General features: G+C 49.7%; 1 protein-coding gene across 2 annotated transcripts in view; it reads left to right on the top strand.

The window, feature by feature from the left end:
• The window catches only part of LOC311307063 (neuron navigator 1-like), a gene marked incomplete at its 5' end in the record, with an annotated part of 68821 nt that overhangs the window by 17898 nt on the left and 25923 nt on the right, over nt 1-25000 (top strand). Inside the window, 2 exons of one of the 2 annotated variants that reach the window (XM_084435811.1) lie at nt 7493-7572; nt 22372-22510. In XM_084435811.1, the coding sequence (XP_084291937.1) occupies nt 7493-7572; nt 22372-22510 (219 nt within the window). Of the gene's footprint in view, nt 1-7492; nt 7573-22371; nt 22511-25000 lie in introns of those variants that run through there. The other variant, XM_084435810.1, reaches the window with a different exon arrangement.

Below are 25000 nucleotides of genomic sequence, written 5' to 3'. Positions count from 1 at the left end.
GTTTCTGAACCTGATCTCTCAGAGTGTGCACACACAGGGCTTCCCTGCCCCGGTCCCCAGATCTCCAGACTGTGACTCATAGGGTTAGTGTTACGACCCCCTCCCATAACACATCACACACCTCACACCAGCCCCCAAGCTGCTCCACCCCGATTTAGGAGCTCCCAGTCAGGGATGGAGTGATGGAGAGAGGGAGGGATGGAGGGTGTTCATAAAATGTATGTATTCATTCCCCAAAAAACAACAACGACACAGATTTGTACTGTATGTATTTATCTGCTGGTATCACAACAGATGGCAATGGTGGAAAGAAGGTGTTTGTCTGGCTGTGTGTGTGTGTGTACGCGTGTGTGTGTGTGTGTGTGTGTGTGTGTGTGTGTGTGTGTGTGTGTGTGTGTGTGTGTGTGTGTGTGTGTGTGTGTGGGCACGTTTGTCTTTCTGTTCTGTATGTCACGCTAGTGACAGTGAAGTTGAAGGTTTATGACTGTATTGTTCTTGTCGTTTCCTACTGTCTGCTCAGTGGAGCACATAATCAATTACTGCTCCTGACATTAGACTGAGCTGATGGAGCACAGGAGAGCGCTGCTCCTTTGTTCAACTATGAGTGTGTGTGTGTGTGTGTGTGTGTGTGTGTGTGTGTGTGTGTGCGCTCGCTCCAGAGCACACACACGCACCTGCCACACACACACACACACGTGTACGCACACACACACGCATGTGCGTAGTCAAAGTACACACGCAAACACACACTCATCAGACGTCCCACAGGAAACACACACTAACAGTGTGATTTGTTCCTCTGCTCTCTAGTGGGGTTGGTTGGGGGGAGTCTCAATCCCCCACTGGAACACATATGGCATCTATGGCATTAATATCAACCTATTTAGCACTGGTTATTACTGTACCCCACATACTGTAATAACATAAATAAGACACCAACCGCCATGAAACAACAACTATACAACTGACTATACTATTTACTGTTTCATGGTTTTCCAACAATCACTTCCTCTGCTGTCAACCAAGCAGACAGCATGCACGCTCACACACACACACAAACACACACACACATGGCACACACACTCGTGCATCAAACATAACTATAACAGCGGCAACTGATATGCCAAGTGGAAGACGTTCAGTCGTTTCTGCAATAGTTGATTATAGTTTCCTCTCTGCTCCCAGCGGGCTGGACCGGAGCTACGGCCAGACTGGGTCCTTATCCCCGCGTTGTGAAAGAACAGATTGCCGTTGAGCAACAAACACATGGTCAGGATTTCAGGAACACTGTCTGAGAACTGCACATTCAGCCCCTCAGCGTCATAGAACACACACCCACCCACACACACAGCTCTGTGGGAGAGAGAGTGGGAGAGAGGGAGAAACAGACAGACAGAGAGAAGATATTGTATCAGAGAAAATAGTCTGATGGAGTTAATGTCTCGATGGCCACAACAGACAAAGCAGTAGTATTGGATATAGCTTTGGAATAACGTTCTGAGATTCTACATTCAAGTAGCACCAAACCACGCCATGATCAAGAGACAGCTCCCTCCTGTCCTCTCCAGACTTGTCATCTACTGTACAGTTCCCTCCTGTCCCCTCTACCCATGTCATCTAGAAACAGCTCCCTCCTGTCCCCTCTACCCATCTCATCTAGAAACAGCTCCCTCCTGTCTTCTCCAGACATGTAATCTAGACAGCTCCCTTCTGTCCTCTCCAAGCATGTGATCTAGAGACAGCTTTCTCCTGTCCTTTCCAGACATGCACATCTAGAGACAGCTCTCTCCTGTCTCTCTCCAGACATGTGATCGAGAGACAGCTCCCTACTGTCATTTCCAGACATGTCATCTAGAGATATCCCCCTCCTGTCCTCTCCAGACATGTCATCTAGAGACAACTCCCTCCTGTCCTCTCCAGACATGTCATCTAGAGATATCCCCCTCCTGTCCTCTCCAGACATGTCATCTAGAGACAACTCCCTCCTGTCCTCTCCAGACATGTCATCTAGAGATATCCCCCTCCTGTCCTCTCCAGACATGTCATCTAGAGATATCCCCCTCCTGTTCTCTCCAGACATGTCATCTAGAGACAGCTCCCTCCTGTCCTCTCCAGTGTAACCAGATTGTGACTGTCTCTTTCAGAGGACAGCTCTGAAGACTTCCTGCCTCCTATCCGTCTCAACCCAAGCCAACGTCATGGCCACTGTTGCCTAGACGCCCCCCCCTGCCGAGAGTAGCTAAATCTCTATGGAGACGCCGGAGTATAATCCGCTCTAATCCCAGCCTTCCTCGTGTGCTGCTGCGGGGGCGAATAATGAGAAACTGGGGGGGCTGGTCCGCAGTCTGGAGGGGTGTGTGTTAGTGTGTGTATGCACGCACGCACACGTGTGTGTATGTGTGTGTGTGTGGGTGTGCGTGTGGGACTCCCACATAGTTCAGAGGGATGAGTTACCATGTCAACAGTATGACAGCGCTGAGAAAATAAGCGAAGTGTGTGTGCGACCTCGACTTTCCCTCTCGACCTCCAGGGGTCACAGTGTTGTGGCTTTTGGGCTTTTGCCCAACAGCCAATTTCACCTCATTTCCTCCAGGGCTTGGAGGAGACTGATCCCCTCTTCCCAAAACTCTCCGTTTACCAACGAGAAAGTTTCCCTCCCAGATGATGTCATCTCACCATTTACCTACAGAGGAGATGAAACAGTTAGAGAACATGTACTTTATTTCTGCCCTAACTGCACTTAACATTTTCCCCCCAGGGAAAATCTATCTATATTTGTCTGTCTGTCTGTCTGTCTGTCTGTCTGTCCGTCTGTCTGTCTGTCCGTCCGTCCGTCCGTCCGTCCGTCCGTCAGTCCATCCATCCATCCATCCATCCATCCATCCATCCATCCATCCATCCATCCATCCATCTTGCAGTGTTTACCTTGCGCCCGACCACATTCCAATATCTTTGCTCTCCGCTCACCTCCAAACCTCTCGATGTGTGTGTAAGCTTGTGCCATTGTCTGTAAGCCGTATAGTGAATGTGAGTGTGTCCAAGTGTGTGTGTGTGTGTGTTGTCAATGCTGAGTGGGGGCTTTCCTTCTCATTATTGATGTGCGGGGTGGGGGTGGGGTTTAAGGAAATGACCAGGTACATTCCTAAGGAGTTTGGTTCCCACACTATAGACCGTCCCACTGCCACTAACACCACTAACCCTTTGCAGTACCTCCCAGCCACCTCCACTGCTTTTAAGTCATGGTTCACTTCTCTACATGGGGTAAATTAATCTGCACGGTCTATGGACAAGCTTTGGGGCTTTTTGGAGGGAAGACACAAATACACATTCGCGCACACACACACACACACACACACACACACACACGCACACACACAGGGAGCTTTGGAAGTTAAACACTTGAGTGTGAAGGGATCCTGAAATCGCGCATAACAATTAACTGCGCCCTCCCCCCTGCAATGGACCCCCACAGGGCCATTCTGTGAACCTGCTCGGGCGTTAGTCACGCACCCCCTCTCCTTCCTTCCCCTCCCCTCCTCTCCCTCGCCTCCCGCACCTTTTCCTATGTCACCCCTCCCTCGCTTTCGCCCTTTCTCGTCCCTTCCTCTCCTCACCAACCCCCCCCCGTTGTCGTCCTTCTCCCCCACCACCCTCCTCTTCATCTCGGTCTGTTCTGCTCCCCACAATGGATATATATATATATATATATATATATATCCATCCACATATAGTTCTACTGAAAGAGCACACTCTGCACACTCTGCAAAACAGTTGTTGAGGACCTTTTAAAGACTCAAGGTTGAGTCACCTTGGGTCACCTTTTTCAGAAGCCACTCTGAAGTTGAACGGGTTCCCTTTCTTTGTGGAAAGTGTCGTTCTGGGATTCCAGACTGGGTACGGCAGAGGACAGATGGAAAGCAGACCGACAGACTAGACAGCAGGACTAATTTAACGATCTTTATGTCTTGGCCCCTTTCTTCTCAAGGTCCCAGTGCACCATTTACCACAAGACCACCTTTCCAGACTCAAGAACATGCACATGCACACACACACACACACACACACACACACACACACACACACACACACACACACACACACACAGGCTTTTATGAGATGCGTGCAGTATTTCCAGTTGATGGTAGAACAGTGATCTGTCTATAAATACTAGAATCTATAGCGTGGGTTCGGATTCTTCCTCAGGGCGGTGGCTGGAGGGCAGAATAGCTCCGCAAGGACATGCAGAATATGTGTGTGTGTGTGTGTGTGTGTGTCTGTGTGTGTACAGTATGTGTGCTTGAGTATTTATGTGAGTATGCGAGCGCATATGTTCTTGTGTGGGCGGATGTCTGTGTATGTGTGTTTGTGCGCGTGTGTGTGTGTGTGTGTGTGTGTGTGTGTGTGTGTGTGTGTGTGTCCACGCCAGCATGTAAAGAATGCCAGTGTGTTCAGATGCTTTTACCATTTGTGGTTTCAGAGCACAAGATACCAGATCTGAATGCAGGAAGAGTGGATCAAATATACAGACAGTTTTAGTAATCAAATATACTTTCAGTAATCAAAGACAGTTTCAGTAATCGGACCAAATGCAGTTTGAAACAGATATACCCTTGGCAGGGCAACTGCTTGATGAACTATTTTTGGTATTTCTTCATCGGTGTTGTGATACTGGATTATGAGTGGAGAAATGTGTATGGATAATCCTGTAAAGATAGTATGGGAGGCAGCTGTGCTCGCGGTATCTCTGGATGTCTCTCTGTCACTGTGTGTGGTTGAGCGTTGATGAGAGGCGTGTGGGGGGCAAGTCAGCGCTGTGGCGTGGCAGGTTCTCAGAGTATGCCCGCTCAGCAGAAGAAGGGATTCTTAAGTGAAGGAGGGAGGTTTATAGAGTCGGGGAGGAACACTCTCTTTCTGTGCGATAATGCAAACAGTATCCCGGGTCTGTGTGTGTTTGGGTGTGGGAGTGTGAGGGAGTGGTTGTCTGTATGCGAGTACATCATTGTGTTTCTGCGTGTGTGTGTGTGTGTGTGTAGGAGTGAGTGCGTGTCTATCTGTATGTGAGTGCATTGTTGTGTGCTTATTTCTGTGTGTGGGGGGGGCGGGTGGTGAGTGTGTGTGTCATTCGAATCAATTCAATTCAAACAGCTTTATTGGCAGGAGAAACATACGTTCACATTGCCAAAGCAAGTGTTTATGCGAGTGCATCATTGGGTGTGTATTTATTTCGGTGTTTGTGTGTGGGAGTGTGATTGAGTATGTGTCTGTATCAGTATGCAAGTGCATTGTGTGTGTGTTTATTTCTGTGTGTGTGTGTGTGTGTGTGTGTGTGTGTGTGTGTGTGTGTGTGTGTGTGTTCCACATCTGATAAGAGGGAGGACGGTTCCCAGGTCTTGTTCCCTCTTTCATCTCCGGGGGAGTGGAGAAGACCAGCGGCAGGTTCTCAGGGTCATCAGTCTGACCCTGTCTGCACACTGTCATTAGGCCATGACTGCAGCCCCCCTAACGCTGGGAGAGAATGAGCGCACAGGCAGAACGCACACCTAGACACACACACACACACACACACACTGTATAGAATCAGAATCAATTCTTATAAGCCAGGTAGTTTTTACACACATACTGGGAATTTGTTTTGGTCAATTGGTGCACAACACTGATTGAGACAACATTAGACAGGACAAGACGGGACAGCCCGAAGACAGGACTGCAAATGAGCAGCGCAAATTCTAGTACAAACACACAGTCGTCATGGCAAAATAAACTGATCAGAAGGAGTGGCAGAGAGAGGGTGTGACAGAGAGAGAGAGAGAGAGAGAGAGAGAGAGGGAGGGAGAGAGAGAGGGAGAGAGAGAGAAGGCGTTGGTGAGGGGTAAATAAACCGGCTGTGGGGTGAGAGTGACATGCCTGTACATGAGGACATGAGTCACTGGCAGAGAGGAGAAGGGGAGAAAGGAGGAGGTGGCTCACGAGAGAGAGAGAGAGAGAGAGAGAGAGAGAGAGAGAGAGAGAGACATGAATTACACCGGTGTCAGAGTGTGTGTGTGTGTGTGTGTGTTCTCTCACCCTGCGAGCGGCGCCAGGCAACGCTGTTGTTAACAACAGCTCCATACACCTGGAGTTCAGTCTGCCAACTTGGCCATGAGACCCCCCCACGCACACACACACACGCGCGCCCTCTCTCTGTCCACCTGGTCCGGCCTGGTACGGGTGTGAGTATTGGCAAAAAGAATCCTTTCTTTGTACCCTCTTGTGTGTGTTAATGATCTCCTTCTCACTCTCTCTCTCTCTCTCTCTCTCCCTCTCCCTCTCACACATCCACACAACAAGTCTCTTCATTTCCCCTCCCTCCCCCCTCTCTCTCTCTCCCTCCCTCAGTGGTACTAAAGAGACAGTGTTAATGATCTCTCAGACTCTCTTCATTCACTCATGTATTAATTGAGCAGCCAGACAGACCGCGCTATTCACTGGGGTCCACTCGCCGTAGAGTGTTTGGCCTAACACCGCGGGATAGCAGCCCAGGGCCTCTGGGGTAGAAATAGAAGGTATCTATCCCGTTCCTATTTCAGTCGGCTTTCTCTTCAACACAAATTATGTTAGGCTACAAGACATTTCAACAGTTTGCAAACCAAGCTCCGTCCGTTTTTACACGATTATTTATTTGTCATTTTGGAAGGAACACCTTTTAACGGTGCAACCCTACTCTACTCTACTCTACTCTGGAATATGTAGGGGTGGGATGTCTGCCCACCTCCCTTGTTCTCTGTAAAGCGCATTGTGTTGCCTCTGGGTATGAAATGCGCTATATAAATAAAGCTTTGATTGATTGATTGATGATTGAACCCATGCGCACTTCCCGAGGAGAGGTAATTAATTAGCCTAGGCTACACGTGGGCGTAACGAATCGGATCACAGGGGAACCCCGAACCGGTTTCAGTAGAGGCCTAAAGTACCATAAAGAATACTATTCGTATTGGATTCTTCCTGGGACGAACGAATTCAAAATCCAAATTTGTCCGCGTCTTTTGTCAGATGGGATGCAACGGTGTGCGTGGGTCTCTTTGGGGGGGGGGGGGGGGGGGGGGGGGGGCGTGAAAATGTCTTTGACATCTTGCTCTGAGAATGTGATGACTGCGTGCTTATTCTGACTGAGGGTCGCGTGAAAGCCTCTGTGCGCTTCTGAGAGAGAGAGAGAAGCACAGCTGGTTGCGATCATGGAATGAGGGAGGGGGAGAAGAGGAGGACGAGGAGGAGGAGGAGGAGGAGGAGGAGGAATTTGGGGGTGTTGCCTGTCAGTCCTCGGCTCCCCCTCCCTCTCTCTATCTCCCTCCCTCCATGTGAGTCGGAGGAGACGAGAGAAGCGCCACCGCGGGAGTGTGTCAGTAGCGCAGACTCGTACAGGCGGTTTCAGCGGCGGAGACAGACCGGTGGATTTGTTTTTCCCCCAGATCGTGCGTGCCGTAGTATGCAATACGGGAACAAAGCCGCGTGAAGGATGAGCGGGCGCGTGCTTAACGGGAAAATGCTGCATCTACCGGCCCAGCGTGCGGGGCGGACAATGCACTTTCTGTCAAGGTAAGAATGAGAGGGGACCAGACAAGCATTTACTACTCTGTACAATGCTGTCCGTTTCCGGGCTTCAATATTCAAATTATGCTGACATGGCAGGCAAGTCAAGATGACAGTTTATATGTCTTCTACGTGTTGCCTATTCTGCCTGTTGTTAAAGAAAATAAAGAGATTGAACAGTTAAATGATGTGAACTCGCGCTCTTCAGTGCTGATATTTGAAGCCTACTACAAAAGCTTTTTAATTCATTGATGAACTACAGTCTACAGAGACATTCGTTTTAGCCATAAGGGAAGATGGCTTATTGTTTAATCTAATAGCTATAGGGACATTTTGAGTACTTTGTGTATCAGGGGCTATCCGCAATGCAAACGAATACAATCAACAGTAGGCTATAGGCGAATCAATCGGATCCGTTGTTTCCTCAACGAGTGGTTAGTAGCCTATGCGGATGTTATTGAATGCAAATCTATGATTTTCAGATTGGCTAATTATGTGTGTGTGTGTGCGTGCATGTGTGTGTGTGTGTGTGTGTGTGAGTGCATTCTCTGAATAGCCTTTGTTAGACTGGGAAGTTGGAGCCTATTGTTCTATGAGAATGTGATGACAACTGCTTGGCGATTCGCAGAGCAGGTATGTGCGTGTGTGTGTGTGTGTGTGTGTGTGTGTGTGTGTGTGTGTGTGTGTGTGCGCGTGTGTGTGCGTGTGTCTGCGCGCGCTCGAACTGATCAGATGCGGGGGACCGTGACTGTTCCCTGTGTGTGTGACCTATATACTAACACCCCTCCGACGCCTTCCCCCGGTATATCCGGTGATTGGGTAAAACCAGCCAGGCCCTCTCCAAGGCAGCCTATGCCCATGTCATGATAGAATTATCTAATCAGAAATGTCAGTGTAGGCTAAGGGGTGATATGGAGATCATGAAGTACTGATGGATTATTTTCATGTGACAGTGGCCACAAGCAAAGATTACATTTCATTTTGATTTCATTTTGATTTATAATGAAAATGTGCGTTGCACACTATTTCTAGAACATAAAGCCCCTTCCCTCTCTCTCGCACACGTACACACACAAACCTAGACAGACACACACACACACACACACACAGTATGGTTGAGCTGATGTAAATAGAGAAGTGTGGTTACTGACCTCTCTCAAGGGTACCAGTGAAGAAAGGGACAGAAGTTGCGCTGCTAACAGACGGTATTGATTGGGTCTGTGGCGTGTGTATGTGTGTGTGTGACGGGGCTGCTCTTTTTGGGTGACTGACCCCCGGCCCCTATCGACCCTTTTATGTCAACCCATTAGAGCAGAGTGGCCTGATCCAGCCATTAGACACACAGATGCGCACACAAGCATGTAGGCTACACACATGCATACACATGGGTGCACAACAGCACACACACACACACACACACGCGCACACACACGCGCGCGCACACCCACATGCGAGCACACACACACACTGATCAGTGATCTCAGCCGAGTACTCTCCCAGAGGGCCAGCTAGGGTGTGTTTATCTGTGTGTTTGAGTTGGACCATTGTGCTTACATAGCCTGGCTGTTAAAAGACTGATACCCGGCCAAACATATCACACAGACCAGACACACACACACACACACAACATTAGCTAGAGGTGTGTGTGACTGACAGGCATCATTAGCATACAGTTTACAGTCACTGCCAACACAAAGACTTCCATTAGATCCATTAGATCACTATAGAGTCAAGAAACCAGTCCACATGTGTACTGTGTCCAGTCTCTCTCCCTCTCTCTCTCTCCCCCTCTCTCTCTCTCCCTCTCTCTCTCTCTGTTTGTTTGTGCTACATGATGCTTCACAAACAGTCTACTCAGCCTGACCTTCCCCTATCTTCTCTTCCCCAATCTACCTGACTGCCCCACTAACCCACACCCAAGCCCAACTTCCTCCGTTTCAATTCAGTCGAACTTCATTGATATTCTGATCTCCTTTACTGACATTCGGATATATTTGAAATTAGCAATCAAATGTTATTGTCCGAACAGGACTAGGACACAACCAGCAATGTATCTGTGATAAAAACCCGCCAGAGGTCATTTCTGTTTTGGAGCAGGTTTGTTAGTGAGCCAGCAGTCTCTTTTAGACATGGAGCCTACATGGACGGGGTGTGATCAGGCCGTGGAGGGGTCTTGTTGTTTTGCAAACACACACACAGTGCTGACTCAGAAACTGAAAGCTCATCTATCACTTATCCATCGTAGAGACAGAGATTTTCTTCACCTCGTAAGGCGAGCAGAGAACAACTCTGGGTCTCAAACGGTCGTACAGTACGCTGAGCATTGAACGTTCTGGGGTGTGTTTGTGATTGACGTGCACTCTGGGGTTCACATGATCAGCTGCTCCCCTCAAGGTCATACGGGAGACCTGGAAGTGAAAGAACAGATGCTTGTAACCTGTTGTAGTAGCCGCACGCACACAGGGGTCTATGTTTCACAAACAGGGCTCCTATTTTCATGAGGTGGTGCCCCCGTGGATTAAGCCGGTCTCTCTGCTACTTCAAAGCCGGAGAGCGGACCCTCGGCCAGACTCACGCCACCTTAACGCGGCACGGGGGGGGGGGGGACGAGCTGAATGAAGCTAGCTTAGCACTACACTCAGGGAATCATGTTACCTGATGCACGCCCAATGTCATTGTAAATGTAAGGTTCCCATGATGGGACAGGCCTTGTAGATTACCCACTTCCACTTTTCACTGCTGCATTGGCTACTACGAATAGGGAACTTCACTCCCGGTTTCAGAACAGACAATGTACAGTAGGTTTAATTGTTGTCTGTGCTCCAATTCAACGGTTTCTCATGGTAAACAGGTTTTTATAGTGGACAGGCTCATTCCTGAGTGAAAACGGAGACTTCTGCTGGGGTTTGTGTTGGACCAGGGAGTTGTCACTGCTGAGAGGGCCTATGGCTTTAATGGAACTGCTGGATGGGTGTGTATGGTTTTGTGAATGTGTGTATTGGATCCTACAGGGTGAGAGCTACAGTAGATGTTAATGTTAAGAGGTGGAATCTGGATAGTGTGTTTTGAGTGGCATTAATAGGACTATCTGAGCATGCGCTTTAAGTGGTATGAAGAAGTGTGTGTTATATGAGTGACAGCGGGTGATGCTTGTTGTCTGTGTGTGTGTGTGTGTGTGTGTGTGTGTGTGTGTGTGTGTGTGTTTTAATGTGTTTCTGTTTTATATCAGCCAGGAGAAGTGAAAGAGTATCCCAGCTCCAGTCAATGGTCCTTTCATTCTTTTTGTTCGGGCAATGTTTGGACAACCTTTGGCAGGTGGTTGGCAGTGTTCTAACAGCCATCTATAGTCTCTTTGTATGGCTTGATTTACTTGAACCGGAGTGTTCAGGCCCATTTGATACTCATATGGGTGGACAGTTGGAGCTAAATGTTCCCCTAAAATCTCACCTCTCTTTCTCTTTCTCTCTCTCTCTCCCCTTCCTCTCTTGCCCCCCTCTCTGTCTCTATTTCTCTCTCTTAATTCTCTCTCCTCTCTTTCTCTCTTGCACATTCTGTCTCTCTCTCTCACCTTCTCTAACCCGCTTCTCTCCCTCCCTCCCTCCATCCCTGTCTCTAGTTCAGTAGAACAGTGTCAGTAGCAGTGATAGGACATGGTGTTCTATAGCCTCTCGTCTTGGCTGTCTCTCCTCGCCAGACTCCCTCCTCCGAGGGGCCATTAGTGATGCTGCAACGCCTTCAAGCCCTGGCTGCCCACTGGCGTAGGACCACTCATCTCCTGCACACACATACACAGGCACGCACGCACACAAACACACACAGGCACGCACGCACACACACACAAACACACATGTCTCACTGCCTATTGGCAGAACAATAAAGTTGGATTAGATTTCTGATCTGACCTCTATCTGTTCGGTCCACCTTCAGCAGTATCCAGTGACTCAGTCCCAGTCTATCCTACTGCATACTGATCTGTGGAACTGGCATTATAGAATGTTGTTGAGTTGTATTTTGCTGTGCTGTCGTTTACGCCATAATTCAAAATTAATTAATCCTAATAATCCCAAAGAGTGATCCTGGTGGGCGGAGCGATTTAAACATTGGTTGCCAGGCTAGATGTGTTGGGATCAGCCGATAACGAACAGTGATGTGATCATCAAAAAATAGATACAATTAATATATATCAGACACTGGACTTGGATAACACAGACACACACTTGCAGCCATAATAGCCTAGGTCACATCATATATGTTGTGGAGATGCTGTCTGTTGTTCTCTACACGTCCATTTATTTATTTATTTATTTATTTATTTATTTATTTATTTATTTATTTATTTAACTGGAACAGTGTAAATGTACCAGAGTTAAAATCCTTCTAGAATAAATGATTAGCTGTTGCCCATGTTGTGCCACCTCTCCTTCCCTGTCACAATAGCACAATAGTTCATGTCAACGGACTCCCCATCTGCTGTGTGTGTGTGTGTGTGTGTGTGTGTGTGTGTGTGTGTTTGCGGGACACAGCTGTGCAGACATTGATAGTTTCCCGTTGCTGTATACACAGACAGCTACAGTATCAGGCACTGAACACGCACCCGATGGCAAACAACGTTTACCATCACATTCTGGTGTGTGTTGAACCAGCTAGCGTTCAGCGGTCCTCACCGCATTACCTGGCTACAGTGTGTCTGTTTTGGCTATTTTCAAGTGGATTGGTATGAGGCATACTACACAGTAATCTCTTCACTGTCTTCTCTTTACTTCGGTAAAGGAGAGGTCTGTGTCTAAATGATTATTTTACTTGAGTCCTATGTCTAAATGATTCTTTGACTGGAGGTCTGTGTAACTGCACTGTATGCATAGCGAGTGTCTCTGTCCTTCAGTGTGGTTCATTCTAGTCAAGTTGGTTCAAGTCAGTTCTCTCTGGCAGGCTACTGCTGTTCTCAGCACTCCGCTGATATCGCTCCAGACATTGTTACACTGCTCCACTGTACACTCTTGATCAGGGCGGCAGTTAGAGAAGTGTGTGTGTGTGTGTGTATGTGTGCGTGTGTGTGTGTGTGTGTTTGCGTCCATATGTGGGTGTGTGTGTGGCACACTGCTCTCTCACACAGCTGCTTTAAGTTAGAACCGACCTGGGAGGAGTGTGCTTCATTCAAAACGTGGTACCTCCCCCCTTCTCCCTCCTCCTCCCTCCTCTCCTCTCCTCTCCTCTGCTCTTCCTTCGTTCCCCCCCCTTCCCCTCTTTTCAAACCAAAACATCCCCTCTGCGCCCCGTTAATTCACATGAGAGCGACCGCGGCCGTTAAGTCAGCTGACAGCTCTGGAGGGGGGCCAGCGGAAACTCTACCCCAGGACCGAGCCCCTGTCCTGTGCCTCTCCTCTCCGGGCCTCCCCCCTCCGCCCCGTCCGCTCCTCCCTGGGTCAGACTCCCGGAGCTGGGGTGTAGCCTGGCCTAGCCGCTGCTCCCCCAGACCTCTTTATGGGGGTGATTTAAGAGTCAACTCGACCGGGCTCCCTGAGGGCCTGTCCCACTAGAACTTCCTGTGCTGTTGAGGAACAGGAGAGGAACCGGCGGAGCTGCAAAGGCCGAAAGGTTACTAGGTCTTACAGGATTCCCTCTGTTAATACGAACAGACAGGGCATAATTCAAGCCTCTATGAACTCTTCTCCTCGTAGCTCAGTTCTTCATTCTCTATGGAAGGCCTCATACCCGAGGCAGGGCAGCAAGGGACGAGGTGTGAAACGGACGACCGCCAAAAGGGACGAGGTCTCTGTGACTGAAGGATGGAGGGTTCGGCACGTCCCGTCCCGACCTCATCTGGGTAGGAAGAGGAGGAGACGTCCTCCTACTGTAGGTCTGGTTCTTCTCCAGATCCGACCTCTCCTCACACTGCCTGATCCAGCCGTGACTCCCCTTTTATGGTCCTCTCCTGTCTTCAACCGTGATGCTACAGAGGGTTCTCCGTAGGGTACGAGGCTCCACTGCTCCTTATTTAGTTAAACGTTGACTTGGGGTCACTCGCGGTATACGTCTTTGTTTATCTCCTCATATGAACTCGCGGACAATTCAGTTCAGTGCTGTTTTGTGTCACAGTGGTGAAGGTTGCGGTGGTTGAGAGCCAAGAATGTTCTCCTCTCCCCGCTGTTGTGTGGGGCTGCAGAGAGACCCAGAGCGATGGTCCACCCTGGAGTAGTGATGGTCTGGAGATAAATCGGTCCACTCCTGTGCCGTCCTCTTGGTCAGACACTCAAAACGCCCATCTGGCACTGGCCTCTGCTTTTTCTGTCTTTTTTCTCTGTCTGCCTCTCTCATGCCATCCATTACTGTTTATCTTTCTCTCTCTCTCTCTCTCTCTCTCTCCCCTCACACCCCTTTCTCCCCCACTCTCTCTCCACACCTCTTTCCTCTCTCTCCTCAGTCTCTCTGCTCTATCCTAGGTATCTGTGGCTCAGTGGGAAAGAGTGAACAAACACTTGTGCTGCTGACCAGGAGTCTGGGTGTGTCGTTGTCTTTTTAGTGTGTTCACTTTCTACTCAGAGAGCACAAGGCATGTGTATAATGTTTGCCTATGGTTGGGACAAATACTTCTGAGAGGAACGACACACACACGCTCACACACACACACACACACACACACACACACACACACACACACACACACACACACACAGTAAGGCCACACTTTTACAGTCCTTTGCGGGACTGTGAGACAGGCAGGGCTTTAGACAGGGGGAGTCCATAGGGATCCGGGAGACTCCAGATGTCTGTTTAAACACTCGCTAAGATCACACGCGCCTGACACTTTATTTGAGCTCTCACTCTTGGGGAGAATAGTGAAGGGAGTGTGGCAGTTTGGTGTCAAGAGTGTGTGTGTGCGTGCGTGTGTGTGTGTGTGTGTGTGCGTGTGTGCGTGTGTGCGTGTGTGCGTGTATGTGTGTGGATCTCGTCTACCACTCTCAGACCACCCCGGTACCCAACTGTCTATCAGCAGCAATGGCCACTTAGGGACACACACACACTCCATCACACACACTCCATCACACACACTCCCATCACAAACACACCCTCCATCTCACACACCCGTATCCCCCGCCTGTTCTGGTCCCAGTGACAGATGGAATTAGCAGTAATTATGTGGTCATTAACTCTAGTCTACTGTATAATCCCCAGTAATGCCTCAATACTGCTGTGTTTGCTGGCTGGCCTGGTCTGTTCTGGCTTTACGGGACCAACGACTGCCTCTACTCAATTATACAGTATCACTGTTCATTGTCTGGCTCTGTGTGGGAGTGAGTGCTGCTGAAGGATACTGATCACTGAAGAGGAAATTACGTTCTGTTTAATCTCAACAGGAAGTATTCTCCGTGCATGGATTAACAAACTGTGTTTGCATAGTGTCGTTTGTGGCATTGCAGTACGTAAAAGGCAAACTTCGCAATCGTGAATCTCAGACAGTATAGAGCGAGATAGCGTTCACCGAACCTAAATAATGGCCTGTGCGTGTAGTTTAGAAATAACATTTACAATCTCTCCATATGTCCCAACAAAATGTCACCTCTCCCTTAAACCAAGATTATGAAAGGTATATTTAGCATCTGCCACTGAGTGTAAATGTCCATACCTTGTTATGTCTACCATGGCCTCGCATGCCAAACCCCGGGGCTTGTGAGTCATGGGTTATGACTGGACTTTGACTGACCCCAGACACACTGCGTATCAGAACATTAAGCTAAACACGGCTAAACACAAAGTACCTTAAGTATGTCTAACTTAAATACGAGATATCTCCGCCCGCTTGTTATACAGTACTGCGCGGTTTTGTTATACAAGTATGATTTCATCATGCTGTGTGTGTACCCATGTGTGTATCCCTCTCTGATTGGCTACCGGGGAGGGGATTTGGTCCCGTCATGACAATCTGCTCTGGTGATAAAGACGCAGAGGTTGTCCAAGAACCTGTGTGTGTATGCTTGAGTGTGTGTGTGTGTGTGTGTGTGCACGCACGCGCGCGTGTGTGTGTGTGTGTGTGTGTTTGAGTGTGTGTGTGTGTGTGTGTTTGAGTGTGTGTGTGTCAGTCTGTCCTGGTGATAAGCGGGTGAGGGGGCCCCATATTGTGGGCCATCTGTGCACACTCCTACCAAACACACCTCCCTTTTCCAGCCAATAGTATGAATACACATGTATATGGATTTGTTGTGCAGTGGTGCGAGCATAAAGCCATGCACACCCGTTTTAATCACGTCCACCTCGGGGTTCAAAGGCTGTCCGGGCTTCTCGTCTCTCCGAGACGATGAGTAGCCAATGAAAGACAGCTCTGCCAGGTCCCGTCCTTGGCCTCGACCAATGACGACGGACGGAAGACGAGCCAAAGGGTGTGGTGGTTGGTCACGCTGCTCTCCACTGCACACGAGTCACTGAGCATGCTCCCGCGCGCGTGTGTGTTTATGCCATTGTGTGGTAGTGTGTGTGTCCCTCAGATGTCAACCGCAACCAGGTGATAAAACTGTCCCTTTAAAAAGAGCCGCGTTCCTCCAGCTAATCACTCTTTTATAGAGTGAGTGATGATGACTTAAACATGAGTGTATAGTTCTATGAGCGCAGGGCGTGCCGCTACATCTGGATCCTGCTTTTAAAGGGAGGTGGGGGGAAGAAAAGAGGCCAGAAGCTCGATGGGAGGACCAGGCCAGGGTTGGAGGACCAGGCCAGGGTTGAATGACCAGGCCAGGGTTGGATGACCAGGCCAGGGTTGGATGGTTGGATGACCAGGCCAGGATTGGATGGTTGGATGACCAGGCCAGGGTTGAATGGTTGGAGGACCAGGCCAGGGTTGGATGGCTGGATGACCAGGCCAGGATTGGATGGTTGGATGACCAGGCCAGGATTGGATGGTTGGAGGACCAGGCTAGGGTTGGATGGCTGGATGACCAGGCCAGGATTGGATGGTTGGAGGACCAGGCCAGGGTTGGATGGCTGGATGACCAGGCCAGGATTGGATGGCTGGATGACCAGGCCAGGGTTGGATGGTTGGATGGCCGATGACCAGACCAGGATTGGATGACATAACCATGCCAGGTTTGGACGTGGCTGCTGGCTCTTTCTCTGTGTGTTTTATTATTTGAGCCTCTCACTGCATATGAATACTGTAGAGATTTATCATTCTCCAGGCTCTACTAGGATCAGATCAGATTTTACACATTCCCTACACCTGCTCTCACTGGGTCAGTTGTAGTACCAGATAAAGTGTGTGTGTGTTATATTCTCTCTGACTGCAGTGTGTGTGTGTGTGTGTGTGTGTGTTATATTCTCTCTGACTGCAGTGTGTGTGTGTGTGTTTGTGTGTGTGTGTTATATTCTCTCTGACTGCAGTGTGTGTGTATGTGTGTGTGTGTGTGTGTGTGTGTAGACAGGTGTGTCCTATCTCTCCCTCTGATCCTTGATCTCAGTAGGTCATGTCACCTGATGCTCATTACCTCCACGGCTACACACACACATGCACACACACGCCTATATGTCTATACCCCACAGTCTTCAAAATATACACGCAGATGAGAGGAGAGGTCTGATCCCTGGCACGTGTCTGCTCCAGCCCCTCCGCCCTGGCAGTGCCAGCCTGGCACCGGTCTGAAGGACTGGCACTGGCCGACTTTCCACCCGTCTGGAAAGACATCACCGCCTCACGTCTGATTTAGCCATTTCGGGTTGAAACATGTGACGGTGTGTGGACTTTAACAGAGACGGAAAGTTCCTGTCCACTCCGGGACCGCTGAAAGACTTTCCACTAATTTACATAGTAGGAGAGGCAGTGGCCCAGAATCCCTCTGGACGAGAGGACGGATTTAACCCCGCGAGGGCAAAGGAAAGCGCCTAGAGTTGGGCACAGACTGTCACTGCCACATAAGCAGGATTCTTCTTTTCAGTCTCTTCAATCCCCACTCCCACCCATACCTCACCCCCCCCCCCCCCCCTTCTTCTCTCTCTCTCTCTCTCTCTCTCTCTCTCTCTCTCTCTCTCTCCCTCCCTCTCTCCATCCCTGTCCTTCTTGGGTCCTTCTATGGCCCTTCAGGCATTCAGGACACTGTCATTTCCTGCTGGTCTCTGATTGGCCCACCATCCTCAGAGGTGTCGTTGGCTGCAGGTGACCGCACACACTGCGCAACCACAGTCTGACTTTGGTGCAGAGAAGGGAACTTACTGTCACAGTCTGACAACGTTATTAAACAACACGTTCAGCAGTTTCCTCCTATTGATCTGTTATGGCAGTTTATGTCCTCTGTGGATACTAGCTTAAATCAAACTCTTAATCTGTGCAGGGGGTATCGATCAGGTGATTAGCTGATTGGTATCCATCGCTCCTAGCAACGCTGTTTGAGTGACAGTTGAATATATCTCCCAACACAAAAATACACGGCCCTCTTAAAGTCAAAGCTAATAGCTGAGCGGAAGGAGAGATATCTGCTCAGTCTTATCTACAAAAATCAATGGACTCTCCGCAGCTGGCAGGACTCCAACTCCCAGCAACCCCCGCTTCTCACGGCAGACGGGTAAGAAGGCGTTGTCTGGAGAGAGGAGCTGGTCTCTCCGTCTCCTCATTTCTGTATCTCTCCGTCTATCTTGGAGGGGAGGGCAGGCAGGACAGAGGACAAGAAAAAGGCCAGGCGAGGGAGGGGGGAGAGCAGAGGAGATAAGAAGGGAGGAGAGGAGAAGAGGGGAGGGAGAGGAGAGGAGATAAGACCGGCTGAGATGGGAGTAGAGGAGGAGATGTAGGGGAGGAGAGATGAAGAGAGAGAGTTAAGAGAGGGAGGGGGCGTCGGGGAGAGCACGTAGGCGATAAGAGGTGAGGAGAGAAGGGTTAAGGAGTGAGGGAAGAAGAGAAAGAGAGGAGGAGAGGAGAAGTGGAGAGAAGAGGAGGAGCAGAGCAGTGTTCCTGACAACGAGCAGCAGACCACGCCATTGAGAGAGGGGTTGTGGGTAATTGGCTCCATGGTATTCACAGAGAGCCAGCGAGGGGCGCTGTCGAGGGCAGTGGCGTTTCAATCAATCAATCAAAGCTTTATTTGTATAGCTCATTTCATACCCAGAGGCAACACAATGCGCTTTACAGAGAACAAGGGAGGTGGCCATACGACCCACTCTCTACATATTCCAGAGTGTTTGGCTCAGCGTCGTCTATACTGAGCTGTTAACTATGAAAGCCGGTGAGGGTATCCCTCCCTTCTCTCTCAGTCAAGGACAAACAACACGTCTGTGAAAAGAGCGTTCTCCCTTCATTGTGCCCAAAAGGGTCTCTATTAAGCTGCAATAAAAGCGATTCAGATCATCACTTTTTCAGCTCAGCTACTATGCCACATTGTATAATTCCCCCCTCTCTCTCTCTCTCTCTCTCTCTCTCTCTCTCTCTCTCTCAGTGAGATGATTGAATCTGCATGTCTAGCTCTGGACTAAAGTCAAACCGTCTGTCCGTCCACACTGTTCCGTCCATAATAGCAGTTACGATGTCCCTGTGTTGCTAGAGTAGGAAACCATACAGGGCCAGAACTGGGCTTGGAAAGCTGTGCGAATCCATTATGTGACTACCTTGTGTGTGTGTGTGTGCGTGTGTGTGTGCCTCATGAATACATCTGTGGGGTTTGGTTTGTATTTAAATGAAGGATGGTTTTAATCAGAAGTACATCACCATAATCGCCGTTCATAAAGGGACTTAATCAAATCAATACCACCATTACATTATTCCCGCATTGGTCATACTTCAATGTCACGACTGCTTATCTTCTGGTTCCGCGACCAAATCCCCTCCCTCTTTGTCTGCTGTGATTGGTCTAAAGTTGATGATGTACAGCATTCCAGATGGCCTGGTCCAATCAAAATATCTTCTCGCTGTTTGTATCCAATTTGTCAGCCATGCCATGTGTGTTTTTCTGTGTATGTGTGTGTGTGTGTGTGTGTGTGTGTGTGTGTGTTTGTAAGTTGAGGAGGCAGGCGTATCTACAAGAGTTATTAAGGCATATTAAGTTGTCAGAGGGAAATGGGTTTGATTGAGATTAATCAAGGCGTCATGCGAGACATGAGCTAACAGGGGAAGATGGTGTGACCTGGAGAAGTGGACAGCTGATATAAGCCTGCGGGGTCTGCAGCTGCTACACGGGGCCGGAGGAGGGAGGGGGACAGAGGGATGAGGAGGAGAGGAAGGAGAGAGATAGGAGAGAGGGATGAAGAGGAGAGGAAGGAGAGATGGATGAAGAGGAGAGGAAGGAGAGAGACAGGAGAGAGGGACGAGGAGGAGAGGACGGAGAGAGACAGGAGAGAGGGATGAGTAGGAGAGGAAGGAGAGAGGGATGAGGAGGAGAGGACAGAGAGGAAGGAGAGAGGGATGAGGAGGAGAGGACAGAGAGGAAGGAGAGAGGGATGAGGAGGAGAGGAAGGAGAGAGGGATGAGAAGGAGAGGATCGGCGGTTTGTGTGTGTGTGTCTATGTGTGTGTGTGTGTGTGTCTCTGTGTGTGCAGCTGGTTATTCATCACGCTGGCGTCCATATAAGTGCCGGTTTGGAATGGCTCCAGCTCCAGACTCCTTACATTAACACGTTAATATTTCAATCGAAAGGCCTCTCCACATCAAAGAGCAGCACAGCACATGTAGGGCATCAGGAGGCGTGGCCCCGTAGAGCGGCGTTAGTCCATACATACCACAGCACGCCATGAGGTGCATGGCGGTCAACAGCGTCTGTGGGGCTGGAATCGAAGGAATCCGTGACCGGGCTAATGGGCAGACAGACCTCCCCAACGCTCACCTCCGGGCCATCTTGTCCACGGTTGGTGTTAAGTAGTCTGACTCAACGGATGTAGGCTCTGGGGCTAAGCCTCGTCATTCGTGTATCACTGCCCAATCGGTGGTGGCGAAATAGGTCGTCGGCCCAATCCGATTCAATCCAGATCACGTGAAACGACAACCTTGCAACCGCTCCGCCACAGACGATTGTGATTGGTTTAAAGAAATACAGTGCAGCCCCCCCGCCCCGATCCCAGAATGGTAATGATTCCAGCCGGACCTTTCTCCAGCGCTGGCACAGCGTAAATGAAGTGCGGAGGTCTGGCTAGACTGCCGTTGAAGTGGGCGGTCATGCCGTTCCTTGAGTGGTCACTGTAGCTTTAAACGAGAATAAAACACTTCCTTTGAGATCAACCTGCCGTATTCATATTTCATTATTGATGAAATGTATTCCCATAATTGTTCAATTTCACCCTCCCTGCGCAGTGTAGCATATCTTGTGTGTGTGTATGCATGTGTGTGCTGGAAGATCAATCGGATGATTGACACTCAACACGTTTGTAGTGCGTGTTTGTTCCCTGTGATCTCATGTCTGAATAATTCTGCGCCGCTGGAATCATCCGTCACGGAACGGAACCCTCGGCGAGGCACCGGCGGTTCCACGCGCAGAACCGGACATGTGGTACTCTGGGAGGTAGCCAAGCCCATCTCGGTCCCCGAGTGACAGGGATGAGTAGTTCAAAGACTTCACCCGCATGCGCGCACACACACACACACACACACACACACACACACACACACACACACACACACACAGACACACGTGAGTGTGGGATCAAAGAGTTTCCTTTCACTCCGTAGGGTGAAAAAAAGAAGTAGGCACTAATAGGGCCTAATAGGCCCAGTCCAGACAGGGTGTCTCTCTTTCTCCCCCGTCTCTAATCTCCTGGCCTTAATTCGGGACCGGGACGTACGGGCAGGATAACCACTTGAGACGTACCGACCGCCTCACTTTTTCTGAAGGGAGGCGGGGGGCGGGGTTTGCGCCTCATATCATCCACAGGCTAGACAGACAGAGGGGTTGACCTGACCTGTCTTTCACCCCCCCCCCCCCTTCAACCTACCCCCAGGGTGTAGTGTGACCCACACAGGCACCCATCCGGAAGGCAAACACCCTGCTCTACCCCCCCCCCCGTCCACATTACACATGACCTTATTAATACCCACCCATATCATACATTCACTTCACCGCTATAACACACACACACAGCCTTCCACCCTATATTATGACCTTAATGAGAGCACTCCCTCCCCACACACACACTCTCACATTCCCCATACACACCCCAGATGCCCGTGATTCTGTACCGCGTCCCCCGGGTCATTGTGCCTGTAGTCCGATGTATGCGCCGGCCTGGGTTTAACTGAGATACACTCTCCCACCCTGACACACACACACACACACACACACACCTTCCACACTTCCTGAGACCCTGTGTGAGCCCTGTGTGACTGTGCTGTGATGTGTGTGAACCAGACAGTGTGTGGGAGGAAGACTCAAAGCCAGACTGATAGTCTGATAGGGAGTGCTTAGTGCGTCTGTGTGTGTGTGTGTACAGCATGTGAATGTGTGTGTGGGCGCATCTCTGCGTGCGTATTTGTGTGGGGGCGTGTGTACAGTGAGATGATATGTGGAGCAGAGCTATGAATATAGTTTCTCTCTCTCTCTCTCTCTCTCTCTCTGAATATTTCATCAAAGGACAAGCTGAGAGAAGCAGAGATAAGAGGATAAAAACAGAGAAACAGAGATGGAACCTATCTCTGGAAAGAGTTGTTGCACCAGAGACCGTGTGCATGTGGTGTAAACTGAACTGGAGGATGGGTGTGTGTGTGTGTGTGTGCGGGGGATACAATCAGCATCAGTTACAGGTATACTGTTTCGTGTCTATGCTTTCTTATGCTTTAAGTGGGGTTCTAAAATGCTAAGTTAGAACCGTATTGGCCTGACCCCGTCTCTTCCTGTTTCCTGTTTCCTGTAGCTGGGACGAGAGCAGCTCCATCAGCAGCGGCCTGAGTGACGGCTCAGACAACCTCAGCTCCGAGGAGTTCAACGCCAGCCCCACCCTCAACTCCCTCCCAACCACTCCTATTGGCTCCCGCCGAAACTCCGCCATCGTGGTGAGCAACACACACACACACTTAACACACATACACACACACACACACACAATGCGCAGACATCGCACACACACACACACACACACACACACATGATGCACGGACATTACACACACACACACACACTATGATGCATTTGCTCTCTTTCACACACCCTTACAGTACATATTTATGCCCTTGTATACACTCACACACACCTGCAGAAACACACACACACACACACACACACACAGCTGTCTGTTGATGCTATGCTATGCAGTGTGTAAGCCTGCAGGACAATTGATTAAACACTTAATCCAGTTCAGTATTCGTAATGTGTTTAGTGACTCCATCTGCACCACAACACACACACACACGCTCACACACACGCACACACACACGCACGCACACACACGCACCAGGGCGGGAATTACATGGAGGCAATGGAGGCCATGGCTATCGATGTGTCACACACACACGCACACACACACACACACAAACACACACACACACTCTGCTGTGTATAGGACATACAGTAGTTCCACACTGGGAACAAAGGAAGGCTATGGGGGCGTGGTATGTACTGTAGCTATTCTAAGCACACTTTTTACACCTCTGCATAGCAGTCGATATTTACTACTGTACATGCTGCACGCACACACACGCACACACACACATACACACACCTACTCGCTACTCTCTCCTAGTTGCTGGCTGACAGTGTCCCTCTTGCCACAACTGCAATGGCGTCAAAAAGGCGTGTGTGTGCGCGCGCATGTACATGTGGGCATCATAATTTCCCAGTCTGTTTAATATAGGTCACACCTCCGCAGTGTGGCTCCTATAGCTGTAGCCGTGGGAGGGAGACAGAGAGAGAGAGAGAGGGAGACGCAGCGTAACCATAGCAACCTCGGCGCAGGGATGCTGAGGGTGCGGAATGAGGCTTTGTTTCCTCACACACACACACACACACACACACACACACACAGCCATCTGCAGTCCTGCATCCGGCTAGCCGGAAGAACTGCGGCCCCTCCCATCGCGCCCTGTTACAGTCGCCATAGTTACCGTTACCACCTCCTAAAGGAGAGTTCATTGCCATAGAAACCCCACATGCAGCCTCCATCCCATAGTAGGCTATCCTGCTCTCTGTCTCTCTCTCTTCCTCTCCCTCTCTCAGTCTCCTTGTCTCTCTCTCCCCCCCCCCTCTCTCTTTCTGTCTCTCTGTCCTTCTCTGAACTCCCGTTTTCTCTCTCTCTCTTTTTCTCTTGCCATGTCTCTACCGTTCCCCCCCCTCTCTCTCTGTTGGCGTCTCTCATGTCCTCAGAGGCACATCTGACCTTCTATCCATCTCTGTCCTCCTGTCTGTGTGGAGCGACTGAAACTCACGCTGGAGAGAGGAGAGGAGGACAAAAGAACAGAGGGTACAGAAAGTGTGAAGAGAGGAAGGGTGGGAGGGTACATTATATTTACACACGGTGTTCCCGTGTGTGTGTGTGTGTCTCACCCAGACAGCTCCACTGACTTGTGTTTCTAAGTATGTGTGTCTCAATAAATGGGGAATGTGTGCATGGGAAATGACAGTATTTTATCAACAATGTCAAGCCCTCTTACACACACACACACACACACACACACACACACACACACACACACACACACACCTGACAAATGTACACATTCCTCAGATGATGTGAACCAGTCCAGGGGCCTCATTTATCATTGAGGTACGCCTTCTTTTACACGGTCTTTTTCGCGAGTTCAGGCGTACGCCATTTGCCCCCCCCACATTGCGATTTATCAAGCCGTAAGGGCGAAAATTTAGTCGCCTTTCTCCGCGCTTTTGTAGGACACCTCTCCAGTTGGCGTACTGATTTACACGGTGTTCTACGCCCTCTTTGAACACAGGGGGAACTGGCGACGCAGGTGGTGCGTCGGTGAATTACTATGTTTGACGGAGAGAATAAGAGCGACAGTTCATGAACGCACAATCATGTAGGCTACTAGGCCAATTCAGCACAAACATATATCGCAATGCAAGATTAGACGTGTCCTCTAACCGGCTCATTCATGGTTCGATATGGATTTGTTCCCCAAACTTAACCTATGCGCACACCTAATGCAGGCACTCCATCAAACGGCAATAATTGACCAATTAGATTGTCATTAATATGTGATCATGTGGACCTGTTTGCTCTTTGGTAAGCATATAAATGACAGTCCTCCTGTGCGTAATGCGAGCCTAAATGAATCCGGCGCTACTCGATAGAACTCCAAAGAGGTGACGGCGATGGCGACTGCACCCACACAAGGGCACCATCATTGAATGAATACGTCTATGTGAATCGCAAAAATGTGCACACTATAAATACCCAAATCATATGTGACGCCGACATGCTCATCACAAGTGTAGTGGCACGGTGGCCTGGCTCCACACACGACTCATTCACCCTGGCGCACAGCAGGGTAGGGGCTAGACTGGAGGCAGGCGCTGCGCGTGACGGCTGGCTT

The sequence above is a fragment of the Borostomias antarcticus genome (genome assembly GCF_949987555.1).
Source record: "Borostomias antarcticus genome assembly, chromosome: 3".
NCBI lineage: Eukaryota > Metazoa > Chordata > Actinopteri > Stomiiformes > Stomiidae > Borostomias > Borostomias antarcticus.
Note: the sequence above shows the minus strand (reverse complement) of the source record. Positions and strands in the feature narration are given on the sequence as shown.